The 18,453-nt window shown below is 41.8% G+C and overlaps 1 protein-coding gene across 1 annotated transcript in view; it reads right to left on the reverse strand.

Annotated features, from left to right (window-relative positions):
* LOC104512944 (nuclear pore complex protein Nup153-like) overlaps positions 1 to 14,694 on the reverse strand; it is a 26,601-nt gene extending 11,907 nt beyond the window's left edge. The window contains exons 1-8 of the mRNA XM_010156137.1: positions 14,533 to 14,694; positions 7,971 to 8,040; positions 7,771 to 7,901; positions 6,137 to 6,350; positions 3,708 to 3,956; positions 2,269 to 2,408; positions 2,058 to 2,186; positions 116 to 231 (exon numbers count right to left, since the gene is read on the reverse strand). Of these exons, the coding sequence (XP_010154439.1) occupies positions 116 to 231; positions 2,058 to 2,186; positions 2,269 to 2,408; positions 3,708 to 3,956; positions 6,137 to 6,350; positions 7,771 to 7,901; positions 7,971 to 8,040; positions 14,533 to 14,694 (1,211 nt within the window). The remainder of the gene's footprint in view (positions 1 to 115; positions 232 to 2,057; positions 2,187 to 2,268; positions 2,409 to 3,707; positions 3,957 to 6,136; positions 6,351 to 7,770; positions 7,902 to 7,970; positions 8,041 to 14,532) is intronic.
* Positions 14,695 to 18,453: the final 3,759 nt, after the last annotated feature.

Consider the following 18,453-nt stretch of genomic DNA (forward strand, 5'->3'; position numbering starts at 1 on the left):
AGTGCAATAAATTAAACTGGACACTACATAAGGAAGATTTCCGTTCTGTACTGGCACATCTCCTATGTTTTTCAAATACACGAAATAAAGCAGACTAAAAAAAGTGCCATTTACCGTCAAAGGACTTGACATCATCTCCAACGACTGCAAGATGTGCCGCGCTGTGGAACTTCTCACACCATAGGACTGCACACTTGCTTGTTTAGGTTTCATTTGTCTTCTTATTGGTGGCTGAAAAAAGAGCATTGCAAGTGTTACAATGCTTTATTTTGAATTAAATGTGGACGTATTTTATGACCTATAGCTACATTGATAATATAAACAATGCTCTTGTGATGACAGAGAAAAATGCACTCACTGAGCATTTAAGCCATGAAGAAGAAAATATATTCTACTGATTTTATAGAAGTTTAAGTGGGGCCCCACATATCCTGTACATGGGATAAAGCAACAAAAGAAGTATTTAAACATAAAAGGGAAAATGTTAGGCCTGCAGGATCAGAAACCAGAACTGAAGCAACGGCTTGTGCTGCTGAAAGTACATCCAGTTACAAGACAGATCTCAGTTTCATGATGGTGGAACTGTGCTGTCTTAAAACCAACGTATACAATCATCACCAGGAATTTCTAGTTTTACTTCTCTCATTTCCTCCCTTCCCACAAGATTACAGCTGACTACGTATCTTTTCACAGATAAAGATGTCACCTGAACTCTAACAAATCTAAACATATTACACTGAAATAGTAAACGGTTTTATTTGCACCATGTGACTTCAGTTAATTAAAAAAAAAATGGGGGGGAAACAACTTCTTTTGGTGTGACTTTTTTTTTTGTTATGTTAAACCCCTCCCGTAACCACACCGCGCTTACCACGCTGCCGTCAGAAGACAGGCAGCAGACCATACAGCACGTGAAAAACACAAGTGAGACTCACTGTAATCCACAGCATGCAACAACCAAGTTAGTCTCTCCTTTAAAAGCCTAGTAATTTGGGTCCTCTTTTCAGCATAATCCACATTTGGTTTGTCAAAAATAAAAATAGCTGACTAAAGAGTGCTCCTAGCTTACACAAAGTTTTGAGTGATCTGAAGTTTGATTTAACACCAAGAAAACCCCAAGTTTTCAAAGTTTCCCCTAAATTAGGAACTTGTAGGTCCCTTTGTTCCACGGTAAACCAACTGCCATAATAGGTGCAGCAAACTCTTATTCCCAGTTCTTTATTTAAAGTTCCTTTTGACTTTTAATATGGTTGGGGAGGGTGTTGTTGTTGTTTGTTTGTTTGTTTTTTAAATAGAGGTAATTTTGATTTAAACACATTCCAACTGAAACAGATTTCATTAACTTCCTTTTAGATTCAACTCTAGCTACTGAGAGTTGTCAGCATTTTTCATGTGCTGGTGCATTTTAATGGTTCATTTTAGAACACAAAGAACTTAGGGACAAGTAACTCTTTTCATGAGCTATTTGAATGATATTAAAATAGAAAGCATTTATTGCTTATCTTGAGACTGCATTGAGGACTGCATCTAGGTATCAGGTGAGCAAAGGATCAGCAAAGTTGCCTTTTAGATACTACTGTAGTAAAAAGTGCACAGTTTTATACAACATATTCAGAGCATGCATATGCAAGCTCTACAGACAAGTAAGGGGCAGGCAGCTTTTGATACTACAAACACAACTTTTCAAAGTTATGCCATCACTGGTTTTATTTCCATGTTATTTTGACATAATAGAGGCAGAGAATGGCAGAAAATGGAATTTTTTTACAAGACTTTGCAACAGGGGAAATCCCAACTACAAAATAGCCAGAACCTAAGACGCTACTTATTCTTGCATGTTATCACAAGTATTTCTCCGTAAACTGTTAAAAAAAGATTTTAAACAGAAATTGGGTTTTGTTTTTTTGTTCTACTCTTATAGGCTGAGAGGATAAAATAGGAACTGTTGCCACATTTCTGAGCTGTTGTGAGCTTCCTGCTCATATGTCTCTTGGCAGTGCTACCCCTTCTATACAGCAACTACGCTTTCCGCTCACACCGCACTACTGTTCTCATACCTGACAATGAGCAACTTGCACTTTTGTCGCCTTTGCTGCTGCAGCTGCCCCACCGTAAGTGGTCTTTCCAGGGTAAAATGGAGAATTCCCAAGCTGTCTTGTCTTGATGACAGAAGTGTTTCCAAGTGACTACAGAAAAGTATTACAGTATGTCGTTAGTAAAATGGCTACACATTCAAACTGATTAAAATTAATACTGTGCAGTACTTACATGAGAAGGAGATCCAAAAGCAGATAAATTAAATGCAGGTTTTTTAGAGCTAGCTGCAGGATGGTGTGAGAAGGGATGAGATCTTTCAGCCTCTGCGAACCAGAGCAGCGGTGCTGAAGTATTTTTTGAAACGGTGACATCTGCCAAAATGACACGTGCAATACGTAAATGCCTTGTGTACACAGAGAACGTCACATATTGGAGTTCTTTAATGTGTAAATATCTTTAGAGTTCTTTAATACAGAAAAAAAAAGTCTTACAGAACAAAGAAGTCCCCTAACACTCATCTCTCCAGCACTCTAACATTCAGAGCTCCTCAAACAGATCAATTTAGTATGTGGTACGAAAGCCAAGGATCACATCTGAACTGAAATCTGCTCACAGAGCTGCAAATATGTTACCTTTCAGTGATCTTTCAAAAGCATGCAAAGTAAGTTAATAGTATACTTCCAATACAGAGCGATTTTTTGGTTTTCTTCTTTCAGGGTAAAATAAAAGGAAAACATATAAACACTGGTGCATCATTGGTGCGTGACAAAGTTTTTCTTACGTTGGTAAAGAGCTGGAGGCCAATGTAGGTCAGAACTGCACAGGTTTTAAACCTGAGAAGTTCCCTGAAGGCTGAACTCAGAGTTAAGGGCCTATTTCCCACATATGTTTTACGGACACACACCAGAAAGTTCTAGTAAACTCAGGTTATATTGCTAAAGCCCGGCAACATCTACTCCAATTGTTAAAATACATTCTTCAGAGAACTTGCTGAACACTCCTCAATCCCCCTTTACATGGGGGACTAGAAAAAGCTGCAAATCTGCTGTTTGCCCTTCCTCAGTGAGATCCTGTAGGTCCCCAACTTCATCAATACAACGCTTTGGTTTTTTTACTTTAAAAATGGTGCACATTCCTTACTGAATTCAGCAAGACAGGGCAGTATTGACAACTGATACTTGCTACAAAAAAAGGTCAAAAAAGCAGCCCAGAACTTGTTCAGTCAGAATAGTTCCTGTATTGACTCATGGTCAAAACACAGGCAAGTATCTTGTGTTTCTATTTGTCACCTGTATCTATTCACATTTAACTAGCTAACGGTTAGATATTCTGAGCCACACTTCCTTCCAGGCAATCAGCCTAGCTGTACACCTACAGCAGGTCATCTTCAGTTCCTACTATCCCAGTTCAAGATTTACAGATAACCTAGCTGAAAGCGTGATTATCAGCACCAAATCCTTGTAAACATCAGGGTCTCATAAATGTATTCGAAAGCATGGTTATATTAAAACAGTGACATGACTATATAGGTCTGAAATACTAAAAATTAAATTTTTTTTCTAACATCCAAAGCTGATACTCATCTACTTTATTTATTACAGTGATGTGGAATGTTAAAGAATGCAAAGTACTTCACATTACCAAAAAAAATCAATTAGAGAACAAGTTACCTTTATCAGATGCTCTAGAGGAAAAGCCACTGGTTGTTGAGATGTTATCATCATCATGCTGAGAGGTAGAATCTTTTATTTCTTTTACAAGAGAAAATCCAGGACTGCCAATGCCAAATGAGGAAGATGTAGAGGGCTGACAATGTGGTACGGTGGAATCCAACATGGTACAGTTCACATGGCTCCGCTGAAGAGATGGCCTTGTTAACACATCTGAGAAGTTCAGTGCAGATCTACTCGTGGATGGTTCTAAACAAGAACAGGGAGATGATGCGCTTTCCTATAAGCAAGCTCAAAGAAGCCAAAACCTGTTTTCTGTCAAGAGTCATACTATTGACAAGTTCTAAGCACAAAAATAGAGAAGCCGAATTTAACTTCTTCCTTACCCACATAGGGTTTCAGCTAACCATCTGATTGAAACAGCAACACCGCTTACAATACTAAGTATTAATGATGCATTAAGTATTCGTCAGTGACGAGGTTTTACAGCACCAAATTCTGACCCCATGCTCTGGTCTTTCACTAAATCAAACGTGTATAAACAACTTCTTACAGAAAAAGCTTGCAATAAGCTTTCCAAAATTTGAGATTACATGGCAAGATCTATGCCATGTAGATTACAGACAGATCTACAGTTTATATAATCTTCTAATAAAGGTGATGTTAATCTGAATACATAACATGAAAATGTGTATTTGCAGGGGGGCTTGGGGGGTTTTGTTTGGTTTGGTGCCTGCCACCACAAATCCACCGTATCATGTCATGCTGCAGGCAAAACACAGAATCACAGAATCATTTAGGTTGGAAAAGACACTTAAGATCATAGAGTCCAACAATTAACCCAACACTGCCAAGTCCAGCACCAAACCATGTCCATAGGCACCATGTCTATACCATATATCCAGGCATGGTGACTCAACCACTTCCCTGGCAGCTTGACAACCTTTTCGGTGAAGAAATTCTTCCTAATATCCAATCTAAACCTCCCCGCACAACTTGAGGCCGTTTCATCTCACCCTATCACTTGTTACTTGGGGTAAGAGACCAACACCCACCTTGCTAGTAGCTGTAGAGAGCAGCAAGTTCTCCCCTGAGCCTCCTCTTCTCCAGGCTAAACAACCCTAGTTTCTTCAGCCAATCCTCACAGGACTTGTGCTCCAGACTGAACACAGTATTCAAGATGTGGCCTCACCAGCGCCAAGATAAAACATCATCTCCTATCCATTAACTTTTAAGATTTTGGTACAAAGGACAAGTAAGCACCCTGGCCTCGGTGACAAGATGAGCATTTTTTCCCTCATAAACCAAAGGGCCTGGAAACACTGCCAGTGTCCTGCAGGACAGGGTGTCACACTTCCAAATTGCTAAATGAATGGAACAGCTATTAATGCAGATTTTGTCTGATACCCATGTAAATCCACAGCCTATCTCTGGAACTCTGGGAATTAACATGGTTTTGGGCTCTGTCCTCTTGATATTTGCACTAAAGCTTAAACTAGCTAAGGCAATCTTCATAACCACCACAATACTAGTAATTAGTTCTCCATAACACTGGTAGATTTTTAGGACTGCTTAGTTTGATATAAACAAAGCATCAGGCTGAAGGCTGGCCAGGCAAAAGGAATATAGGCCCTAGCACACTGGTACCTCAGAGCTGAAAAAGCAGGCTTTCTTAAAATTATTAAAAATAAATAATTAATCTCTTAAGTATAGCAAGAAAGATTGGACTACAAAAACCACAGACTGCAACACAGGCTACTAAAGGTTCTAGGGTGTCCATCTGCTCCTGATTCCTTGGAGTTAAGAAGTTTACTCTGCAGCTGTTCATACTGAAAGGTCCTTTCACACAGTTCTTCAGGAAAACCAACACGTGTTCCTCATTTATGAAGACCTTCACTATTCCATTATCCAAACTTATTCTCAAGCTACAGCTATGCAGAAAGCAATAGCTTCTTATTTACAATTAGATGACATCGGTGACAAGAGTATTTCCTCACTGTTTTTCAGCTTGCCAACAACAGAATATCTTTCAAAAAGAAACTTTAACCCAGGTCACTTGCAAATTAGTATTATCAATATTTTGTGCCTGTCTAATTGACTACCTGAAGTTACCTAATGAATTCTAAGAGCTGTAAGACAACCTCCAGTATGTTTTGAAATCATGTTTACAGTTTAAAGCAAAGACAGTTTCACAAACAGTTGTTGGGGTGTTGTTTGTTTGTTTTGGGGTTTTTTGGGGGAAGGGAGTTTGGCTTTTTGGGTGGTTTTGTTGTGGTTTTGGGGTATTTTTTTGTTGTGGGGTGTTGTTTGGGTTTTTTTCTTAATTCTGTCAAAACACTACTTCCAGCTACCTCTAGAAATGTAGATTGAAAACCAGAAATCTGTGAATAAATACAGATGGCCAGAATACTAAATGATTTTTCACATACCTTCTAAATTAGTTCTTCTTGATTCAGGCGCGACTCTCTCATCACTCATGATGTTATCTTCATTTGCATAATCGTGGTGATAGTTTTCTGGATTCTCTTCCTGGTTCACAGATTCATTTGCATCTACAGATTCAGCTTCTTTTTTCTTGAAGTATTTCTGCAACCATGCCGGTACAATGTTTTTCACCGATTCTGTCACTCTGTTAAGGATCCCCTGCTTGGAAGAAAAAACACTTGTTAATCACAGAAACACAGTCAACAGCTGGGATAAAACCCTGCACAGCCCTGCAAGACAGACATTAGACAGCAAATACTCAGAACAGGAATAAAACAGAGGGGGTTGATGCTTGACTTAGGCTGTCTATACTTCCAGAACATGCATGACCAAAACTCACCTAACACTGATTTACTACTAACCTACCAGTGTCTGCACTTCCCAGGGACCTTGACAATGTACAAAATTATGAAATTTCAGCCCAAGTTCACCAGAGGCTTGTCAAGTTATAAGACCATCAGGATATTCTATTTCTAAATAACTCCTGATGTACATACTTTTTGTGAGGACTCCTTCTCTTAATGCCCTCACTCGAAAAGCCACCAAAACCAGAAGCTCAGCAGCTATCTACAGTGACAGTGATAACCATAATAGCTGATAAGATCAATGACCTTGAATATTTTTAATTTTTCTAATATTGAACTGCAGTAAGAACATGTATCAAAAAAACCACCCTGTTACCCTCTAACAGGCAGGGTATCCTCAAAGAAATCCTAGAAGGAACACAGCTGTAGCGGAATAACAGAATCCTCACTGTTAAAATAGGCCCATTTTGTTTGCATTTCATTTCATGCCATGTTAAAAATTTTGGATCTCCAAACCTTAATATTCCACAATTAGTGTATACATAAAAGCCACTTCCATTTCGACATTTACCAGTTATTTGCAATGCTTACATTCTACATTTAAGAAATATGTATTTACCACTTTGTCTTAGGCAGTCACTTGTTCCTCATCATGCCCTCAAAATTTCAACACACGTTCCTGTCAAATCCCAACCCCGCACAGCAGATTGTCTGCAGCTCCAACCTCCCTCCCCCTTATACCGACTGCAGCCACCGAACCAGCTGCTAAACTCTGCAAGCTGGGAACAAACCTGAAAGCTAACTCAGCAATTTCAACACTCTCAGAAGTAACTAAGAGTTAACCAGATTTTGGCTGAACTCTATTGTCAGTTGCTAACACAGGTATCGAAGGTACTCAGGTATTTTCCCAAGTTCAGACAACAAAATTTTCTAGTCAAAACCGTTATTCAGGTGTAGAAAACTGAGAACATTCTTCGAGCCTGTAATAGTTACAGTCTAGTAAACGACTCTGAAACAACAACTCTGCTGCATTCAACTTTCTCTAAAAATTCAGCACACAAATGAGGACAGAAGCCTGGATCACTTACTGAAGCCTTTCATCAAACACCAACTTACAGGTGTTAATAAAGCAATTAGACACCCTTGAATAACCCCAAAAGGCTTATTCTTCCAGCCGAATCCAGGCGGACCACTGAGATCCCAATCTCCTCAAACCACAGCTAGGTCCCCGCCCCTTCCCGAACACCTTCGTTCTCCACAGCGACACCACACACAGTGCTGCGGAGGAACTCTCCCACTCCCAGCCCCGGCCTGGCGTCGGGAGCACAGGAAATGGCGCTGGCAGGCGGCTTTAGCACCCCTAACTCCTCATTTCGACAGGCTACAGAGTCACTAAGCTTAATACCTGAAGCAGAAGACGCCAGAAGGCAACGAAGAGCACGCACAGCAGCGTTTTAGCCAGTGAACGTCTTACTCCTCGACTGACTGACCACAGCCGACTGAGAGCGCCGGCAGTAAGGGCTTTTTTCCTCGCTCGTTTCATCCTAGAATTTCGGCAGGAACGCAGAACGAAACAAACCAACCAAATCCATTTAAAAGGCCCAGTGGATTAGGAACAGGTATTTGCAACAGGTTTTCAAATTCGGTGCAACCGCCTGAGCGTCTGCAGCTCCACAGGACCGACCGGAGTCTGTGTAACAAGCCCCGTAGCAACGGTGGGCAGGGGGGTTGGAACTAGATGATCTTTAAGGTCCCTTCCAACCCAAACCATTCTGTGATGCTATGGTAACGGCCAACGGCCGCATTAACGCACACTGTCTCGAGCTGTCCCGAGCCGTCCCGAGCAGTCCCGAGCTGCCCCGAGCAGTCCCAGCTGCCCCGAGCAGTCCCGAGCAAAAGGTATGCAGGGAGAAGCACTAACCAGCAAGCAAGCAGGTCTTGTGATTTACTGCGTTACGATACCATTTCTTCTAAGGGTTTATATAAAGAAAACCAAAAAATCAATAGGTTATGCTCACAGTTCAACTTCCAAACTTAAAAGCAGGCTACTTCTTGGCCAAAAATGTTTACGGAATAGGACAGCTTCCCCAGCCTGTAAGGGGTTTTTCTCATAGCATAGGGGAGGAAAACTGCTGGCAGGAGTACTCAGCAATGATGCATTACTGGAAAGCATCTGTTTTTGTAACTCTGTTGACTGCAATCTCAGAAGCTTAAGCAAATCCCACTATAGAGTGCAGGACATACTAAAAAAAAAAAAGTTTATATAAAGGTCATATGCTAACATGAATTTGTCAGAGACACAAAATACACAACCAGATAAAAGAGCTAATTTCCACTTCACTACAGGCACACCTCAGAAAAGCATCACGTTTTTACCTCCAGGCTTCTCAGAGGTTTCTTTGCTTCCCATTTCCAAGTACCAAGTTATTAAAACATATGAACCAGTAAGTCCTCAAAAAGAAAGAAAACCTGCACCTAATGGTGATGTTCACCGTGAGCGAACAGATCAATCTAACCACTTCCAACCATGAAAAGGGAATTTCTGTCCTCTCTCCATACCCCACGGCTACCTTGTGCCAGCTCTGGCGCATAGCAGTCTACTCTCCGTACTAGCTGAATTCATTCATCTGGCAAAAAGTGCACGTTTCTTCGCTGGAGTAATGAGTTCAACTGGCTCGGCGCACCAGAACTGGCCCGAGAGAGCGAGCACGATGGAAGAAATAAAACTCCTCCCTTCTGTGTCCATACTGCAATTAAAAAGATCTTCCCTTGCACTGCCGCTAGCACACGCACGCAGCCAAGCGACAAACTCCACCAGGGCTCCATCAAATACATCCCGCCAAAAATCTGTCTGGAGACTGATGGAGAGGACTACCCCTCGGGGGCAGATCTCTGGTCCCGCTTACCACGTGGCTGCGCTGGCACGGATGCACAAGCAGGAGTAGCAACTGAAACGTGACATGAGTGTCTCTGCCAGTGGGACAGACTTCAAACTGGCTTAAACTAACTCTGCTTTTACTGTTTAGGGAGTGGTTTCAACTGGGACGTAGGACAGCAGAGTTTGAGATTTCATTCAGAAAAAAGACAATAAAACTTATGACTTAATATGAAAAACATGACACAGAAACATCATCAATTATGTAACATTTGAAAAACAGTATTTTTATTTAAGGCCACTGGACTAGCTCAGATTTATTTCTAAAAATCATGAATTCATTTCTTGAATCATGATTATGATTCAAGATGCCAGTGTATTTCCTTCTTATTGCTTGAAGTACGCTTTATTTTCCTGAGTCTAATCAGCTTTAGAATAAACATCCCTGGGAAATTCAGTTGCTGTTTTACATTTTGGCTCTACTCGCACATCTGTACCCATCATTATCACTTCCATCTGAGCGCAAAAAGCCAGCGTGTGTCCCGACAGATAAATCGGTGTCTACCCCACTAGGTTAAATCCTTGTGACGCCGAATGGTTTTATCTCAAGTTTTATCCACACCTCTGGTTGACACAGGGACAACGGTACGCAACAGAACACCAAGTACAAGGCACCTTCCTTCCTTCCTTGTAGGAAGTGCTACACGAGGCTCTAGTTAGTTAATCCCCAGCAGAGATCAGCGACGGGCGCTGCCAATCACCGAGCATACTTTTGAGACCGAAATCTACCAGCATCAAACCCCAACAATGTAAGATTAAGGAGGCTACTTGCTTTCACAACTTTGCAAGCAGTTTTAAAGGATTTCAGTCTTAATCCAAGAAGGGAAAGTACGGTTAACGCGTTTGCACTGAAAGACTGCTGCACTTCTGCAGCGTGCCCGCAGCTAAGTTTCGCAGACAGCGCAGAACTACTGAAATGCTGCTCAGGCTTTCTTTCCCGGTAAGGGAACCCTATAGCCTAAACCTATTATTCTTACTTAACAAGTCCAATAGCTAAAACAACATGGCATCAGGATAACTGCTCATGCAAGAAGTTTGATGTTTCCAAAACCAGAATGATGAAGAAATACATTTTCTACAGCACCAGATGGTCTTTTTGAGGCCATTAGTACAAGTTACCAGATTTAGCCAAGTATGATAACATACATTTTATATTTAGGATTTCAATACACAGTTGAGGCATAAAATTGTCTACCTTATTTATAGGTATTCTCTATACAGAAAGACCCAATTTATTACAGAATTTCAACATCAAATGTAAGAGAAACAGCAAACTCTTCCTCTTTCCTGCATTTACAGTAAATAAGTTTACACATACAAAAGCTTTCGAGGTATCATCCCCCATACTACCAATTTGCTACATCCTATAATATAGTAGACTCCCAGCAACAAATCAAACATTTCCAGTGCCGCTTTGCTTAAAAGCACTCACAAATACACAGAGCATCCCAGGCTAATCTATGGCACGTAGTAGCGAGGATGCGTTATGGATGTAAAACGCAAGCAAGGACAAGCCAAATGCTGCAACAACTCCTGAAACAGCGGTGAAGCGCCACTCAAGGGCAACTCACAGCTTGCTGATGTCCACCCCCCACGTCCCACGCTTTCTAGTGCAGACAAGGCTTTATAGGTAACTTAAAGCTTATCTCACAAAATGAACTACTCACTGCTACAAAATTTCATTCCTGCCACTCTGGTGGCACTCCAAAGCAAATCACAATCTTCAAACAAGAAGTCTGGAGTTAAATTTTTAAATTAAATGTGGTGTTAGCAAAAGGTAGCAAAGTACTCTCACACTCCCTACCAAATACCTTTTCTATCCTCCTAATCTACAAACTGAGGTTACCTGACGACGTGCTAGTGGTTTTGCAAAACGTAATACGCCAATCCTGTCGCACACTCAACAGGCTATCTCATTCGCAATCTTGAGCAAGAGAGTTAAAATGAAGTAACTGAAGAATCACCTTCAGTCACGCTCTGTGATCATCTGGCACTTCAGCAAAACTCAAAAGCCCTCCTACATTTTAAGTGTCGTACATAGACATTGTCTAGCATATAAAAGTTAAACCTCACAATTCATCTAAATCAGCAGAACCTGCAATTACTTTAAACAGGGCACATGTAACCCTGCTGCGTACGCTTCCTGACTAGAATTAAGAATCTGTGCCTAGGAAAAACGAAAGCAGTGACTCTCGGGCACAGTTGCCTCAGCTGCAGCAGCGGCTGTTGTTGTATTCTTTGACATTTTAAGGCAGTATTCTGAAACTGTAAAGCCAAGGTAGGCTCACCTCTGCTGCAGGGCAGTAATCTTCAGTCGTAAGGGGCAGCAACGTCTTTCTGGCCATAATTTTTCATTACAGCTCAACCGACAAAACCAAGAGAATCTCACACACATATAGAAAGTAACTCCAAACACTGTTCTCTTAACAGCAAGATGAAAAATTGCCATTGCACATAGAGATTTTTTTTTTTTTTAAGCAACTGCAGGTAACTGCAACTGCAGTCTTGCAATCTGCAAATCTGTATATATTCTACCACTCTGTACATTAACTTTGATAACAAAAGGGCTGACATTAGAACAGGCGCACCGTTATAACTTAAATTTAACGCGTATCTAGTTGCACTACACTAATTCCCTAATACAGTTACACTTAAGCCAGTTTAAACCTTATTTACATTTGCTTAGCTCAGCTACAAATGCACCTATATTACAGGCTTGCGCATACTGGCATAGTTTCTCGTCACCAACTTAAAATGTTGTCACCGTAAATATTTTAGTGCCTCCTCACTAGACCTGTAATCCACTCTCCAAGGAAAGGCCAGTTGAACAGTTTAACCCTTTGCTTGGTTTACTTTAGTCTTGGTGGTCACCAGACCTTGAGTTTTAATAGGGGAACGAGTCACGAGACTCACCTGCTTCAAAAGTTTGATTCAAAATACAATCATAACTAAAACCAAAGTCACCCAAATGTTTCCAAGAGAGGAGCTCTGGAGACAATAATAAACAACTTCAGCAAAGACAAAGAAGTTTTTCAGCTGGCACAGGTATTAGCAAAGCCAGTGTGCGTGCTGGAACCGAGCTGTGGGACTTCAGTGCATGTCGGTGTCCATGTGTCAGCTTACACATTTTTTTCCCAGAAAGGTGACTCTAAAAATGAACTTATGCTTACTTTAAGAAGCCTGGTGGTCACAGCCAAGCCAAACACAGGCAAAGGCACTGTAATTAAATGCAACACGCAATTATGGGATGAGTTATAGAAACTCAAAGGAAACTACCCCCCAGGGAATATTAGTGCTGCTGCCCCAATACAAAAGCTTTGGTGCTGTCGCATTTCCTAGACAAAGGGGAGAAAAAACATCTAAAGTATTTTCTTGTCAAAAGAAGAGGAACGTACCTGTAAACTCTCCAACAAAAATAAAGCAAATATCATAGTTCAGAGAAAATATTTTTATTAATAATTATTATTGTACAGTAATCTAGACTACCACAATGACAAATACTGCATCGGCAAGTTGCGAAACTACTTATGCTTCAGGCATAGTCAAACAAGCCAGGTCATACTTGCCTCCACTCAATTTTAAGATGGCCCAACTGACACTTATTTTAAAGGGGTTTAGAGAGTACTTACCCTGTCTCTTCCACCAGACAGGGTAGCTGGTATAACAAACTCCCACCAGAGGTGGTGATAAATAGCCGCAAATCACAGCAGCTTCAAGTGGCTCAACTGTTAGCAAAATTAACATCTCTTTGGCTTAAAAGGTGTATTTAAATTGTGCCTTCAGTTAGACAGTTCTAACAGGCAGGTAAGACCTGTTCAGGCCTAAGGAGAAAGCAAGTCAAGCTTTTTAAGCAGCACTATAAATAAAAATAAAATGAAAGATGGAATGTAGTGGCAAGAAGGGAAGACACCTGGCACGAGAGATCTGTACAAGGGAAAACAAACCTATGTCCAAATTTAGGGTAGTTGGTCATGAAACTTCACAGGTAAGTAATTTAATACCCTAAAAAGTAATAAATTCTGGCTACTGGCTAGAATTTCTCATCAGAAAAATACCACGGGCACTCAGTAATTCTTCAGCACATATGTTACACACAGCACAGAGGAGAGTTTTCGTTACGTTTTTTTAGTAGTACAGACCAAGAAACACATTCCACGTAGCATCTCCTCCCCATTCTATCATGACAGTACCAATATCCCCGTTCAGCGTTATCGTAGACGTACCATTGCTACACAATATAAATACACAAGAACAGCAGGTCACCCATGGCTGCGTCCACCTGGGTTTTGAGCACCTCCAGGGATGGGGACCTCTCGGGGAAGTTCTTACGGCACATGGCTGTCGTCACACTTAAAAAGATTTCTCCTAATATGAAGTCAGACTTTCCACTTTTGCAACTTGAGTCCGTTACCTCTTTCTCCATTGCTATGAACCTCCTAAAAGAGCCTTGCTCCACCTTTTTTATACTCTCATTAGGTATGTATTTGCTTTTATGATGAACACACCCCACGCTCTCAGCCATGTGCCGCAGCTCCCTAAGCATTTTGGTGGCCCCCAACAAGACTCACTCCAGTATAGCACCACCTTTTTTTTGTACTGGAGAGGCCAAAACTGGACACAACATTCCAGATGCAGTTCTGGTAGCACTGAATAGAGAGGGAAAGAACACCTCCCTCAACATCCTTCCCACAGCCTTACTAATACCACCCAGTATGCTGTTGGCCGCCTTCACCTCAAGGGCATACTGCTGACTCAGGTTCAACTTGCTGTCCAGCAGGTACGTGGGGTCATTCTGTCACGGATGAAGGCCTTGCCATCTGTCTTTGTCAAACGTCATGAGGTTCCTGGGAGCCCATTTCTGTCGGGATCCCCTCAGCGAATGACAGGGCTGACGTTCCCCCAGGTTTGGAATCATCTGGGAACTTGCTGAGGATGCACCCCATTTCCTTCATCCCAGGTTGTCAGTAAAGACATGTAACATTACGAGCCCCAGTATCAACCCCCGAGAGCCTCTATTAGCAGTCGGCTGCCACTGCAACTTTGTAGTGCTGATGACAACCCTCTGAGGTCAGCGGTCCCACTAATTTTCCAACCACTTTACAGTCCGCCTGATGAGTCCACATTTCACCAGCTGGGCTGCAGGGCTAGCATGGGAGCCCATGCTGAGGGCCTTGCTAAAGTCCGAGTGAACAACATCCACTGCTCGCCCCACGTCCACCGATCCAGCATCCCACCGTATTATGGGTTTGTTACACAATGCCATGGTAGCCCACATCTGCGCCAACCTGAAATAGCTCTGCTAAAACTTTTTTAGGCAAGCAAAGGAGATTTTGAACTCCTCTCGCAGTCCTTTGGATCAGCAGCAGCTCAGTTCCTCCATGGCTGGGGAGCAAGAAACGGTTCTAACTGCTGACTGGAGGAATAAATAACTCAGAGGAAGTGATGTGCTGCCATCAACCAGAGGCAATTTGCAGTGTCCCAGCTAACACAGTCAATTATTTAATCTGCTTTTTTCTTCTCCCAAGATACTGCTCACTAATACTGTTTTTCTCCAATACTTCACTGCCTCCAAGGCTGTAATGAGAACCCTCTGAAAGACAAACGCCAAAATATTAAGAAAACGCCACAGAATTACACTTGCGTAGGGCCCTATGAACATTCTTAATAAAGTTGGGGGTTTTTTTTAATTGCTCTTTTCCTGCTTCAGGTTTATGAAACGTACCTAGTTTACACTACTCAGTACGATACTCTAGGAACTCTTTAGCGTGGGGGTTTCAAAATTTTCTCTTTTTTCAGGTGGTTTGTAAGATTCCTTCTGCCTGCTGACTGCAGTCACTGTGAACCAAGAAAATCCCATGCATAAATCAAACAATAGTTTACAACTGGCCTACCTTCAGGAAAGTAGCCGTAGATAATATAATGATTTAGGCAGTGCTGCATATAGTTTAAGTTACCAATCCTGCAGCTATGGTGTCACGCTTAAATCTGCTTTTGTGAGTTTAGAAGTCCAGGAGAGTCGAAGTTCTCTGACACTTTCATTTGAATGGTTAATTACCAAATAAAAAATAATGAAACAAAAGTTACTTTGGTCTCTTCTCCTATACATCACAGTTAGAATCTTTGAAATCTCTGCTACCTGGATGAGAATGGAACTATTCCAGGGTAAACCAGCGTGCCCACACAAGCGCAATACTACCCATAAAATTAATAGGGACATACAAATAATAAGGAGCTGTTTCGTAAGTCAACAATACACACTAGTAATTGCAATCCAGAGTCTACCTAAATGACTAGGACAAACCAGCATTCAGAAGCCCTGGGACCACATCCGGAAGATGAAACCCAGTTGCTGGACACAACAGCTTCCTCACTTGTATACGCTTCGCTCTCGAAGCCTTAGTTTCAACCCAAGTGCCTAAGCTGCCTAGATGGTATAGAAGGAGGCTGGATACTTCAGCATGAGATGGCTGAGTAAACAGGCAGCATGCTAATCACGGCATAATCTAAAGTCAATGCATTCAGCATGGAGCTGTCAACCTTTGGCCACTAGGAAAGCACAGTCAATGGAAGGCCTCAACCCTACTCCCAGAACGCCCAACCTTGAGATACAAAAAGTCTCCTTTCTTTCTGAGGATTCCCACCCCACAAACCTTCATGGTAGGTGAGCCTAGGCCACCTTTACTTAGCAGTGCTGCTACTTTTTGTTTGTTGGTTTGTTTAATATAACTGCTGTGCATTTTTTATAAGGCAGGACAGTAGATCAGAAGGGAAAATAACACAGCTTAGTTCCTTCACCAGTGGAGTACTCTGTACCCATATCTCCATTTTCCAGGAGAATACACAAGCTGCAAGTCAGACTTCTATTCCCGGCAGCATCTGTTCACTCTCCTATTTGAGGCCGATTTAAAATAGGCTCTAGATTTAAAAAACAAACAAACAAACAAACCCCACCAAAACAACCTACAAAGGAACATAATAAGAATGGCTCTGAAGATTAACGATCAGGCACTTGGGGAGAAAAAGGCACGAAATATTAGGCTTTGTGCATTTGCTCCAAGGAACACCTAACATAAAACAAGTAACTTGTGAAATCAAGGATCAGAGCCTGCACATCACCAGTCTTGGAGGACAACATCTTCCTATACATCTTCTTTCTGGCTCAGCAAATCACGCGTTCTTTTTTTGGATAGTAACACAGCTTCAGCCAGAAGAACTGAAAACAACACTCAGCTCGGCAACTGGGATATTCGCCCAGAAAGTGGAAGATGCAGGTTGGTCCCTCCAGGCAAAAAAATAAATCTGAAGCAGGGTCTACCACACTCTGAACAAATGCTTTAGCTATTAGTTTTTCAGAAGCAGTAGCAGCAGCACCTCCTCTTCCAACTGTCTTCTAAAGCTGTTGCTGTACTTTTAGAAGACTGACTCTGCAGCACGTGTTGGGCGCGATCAGAGACTTCTCACCTGACTGAACTCCCCAGGGGACTATAGCAAAATAACAACATCCAGAAAGCAGACAATCATGAGCCAGGCATCATGCTAATTATCTCTCATACAAGTGTAGGGGAGAAAAAAATCAGGTATGTCCTAGAAACTTTAAAGCTGTTAGCTATGCTGCTTGGGCACCTTCAGAACTTGATGACAAGAGGCTGAGGGTTTTCAGGACCGCAGTTGTGACCACAACCACCCAGAACAGATCTATTAAAGAATTTCTACGAACCTACTTGTTAGTAATAGCTGGAGGAGAGGGGGATCACAATCAGAGGTATCACCTCAGTCAAGATCTCAGGGAGCGTTTTCATTCTTCCCAAACTCATTACCGAGAGACAACTAACACTAAACGACAGAATAGTTTTGCAGAGTGGACACTGTACTGAAAATACTGTCAATTAATTCTGATTTAAGTTAGCTATCTACCTAGAGCTCATCTTTTTAGGCAGTGTAAGTAAGTGAGCTGCACACTGTTAAAAAGCTATCCATTATGACAAAAGGACATCTGACATCTATCACTTTGCCTATTTATTTATTCATTACAATTTTTCCCCCCATCTACCACTGTTAATTTAGGCTGTGTATTCGATCTGTAGCATCCATTCTCTGGGCAGAATCTCACAGATGTCCCCAAGCACGTGTTTGCTTTGGCACATTGTTTAAATAAACCTACTGGAAAACGCAGAGATAACAGACAATAGAAGCATCAAAAAACCCACCTATGCTAATCGTTTTAAGTTCACGTGTCAGGTTTCAGTTACCTACGTAGCACCAACACGTGCAACACGGCAATTTCAACATAATCATTCACATAAGAGTTTTCCACATTTACTCTCCAAGTGCAGTGATCCTTTGTATGAAGCGTCACCATGCCAGCTTTACAAGGACAACGCTGCTCATCAGCATACTATAAGAAGACTTATTACTTCCCAAATAATAAAAACTAATTGAGCAACAACTCGTGCATAAGACTTCCTCAATTCTGCGTATAATATTCAATCCCCTAGCTTACATTACCGATTCAGTAACGTAAAGGTTTCGTCTGAACGGTCAACTTTAGGTTCTTAAATATACGTGGGAGGCATTTCCAAAGCCCAGTCCCTGGGCATCTTGAAATTTCTTAGCAAACACCAATCGGGAAAGATCTCTGCTCCTTTTCCTCAATGACACGGGATTTTTGTGTCGCAATGTACAAACCGTTTCTTGTTATCCATCTACTCTACCCTATAATACAAAGGAGAAAAAACGCCTTATGAATTCCACTTGCCCTGCATCAGCATATTCCGGCACAGGCAGGAGACTGAAGAAACTACCAGATGCAGACGCGAGGGTTCTGCATGTAGCACCCTACAAAAAAAACCCAGTCGAAAACGCCTAATCACACAGCAGCTTCACAAACTCGACTGCCGTTCGAAACTCGCCAACGAAGGCAAATCTCAGAAGCGATGCAGCTCAATCGGAGGAGCAGCGGAGGAGCCAGCCCACGTCAGCCGCGGGGGAAGGAGCGCCCACGCCTTCCCAGCCGCCGCCTTCG

Source organism: Eurypyga helias, unplaced genomic scaffold, assembly GCF_000690775.1.
Source record: "Eurypyga helias isolate BGI_N326 unplaced genomic scaffold, ASM69077v1 scaffold11367, whole genome shotgun sequence".
Lineage (NCBI taxonomy): Eukaryota > Metazoa > Chordata > Aves > Eurypygiformes > Eurypygidae > Eurypyga > Eurypyga helias.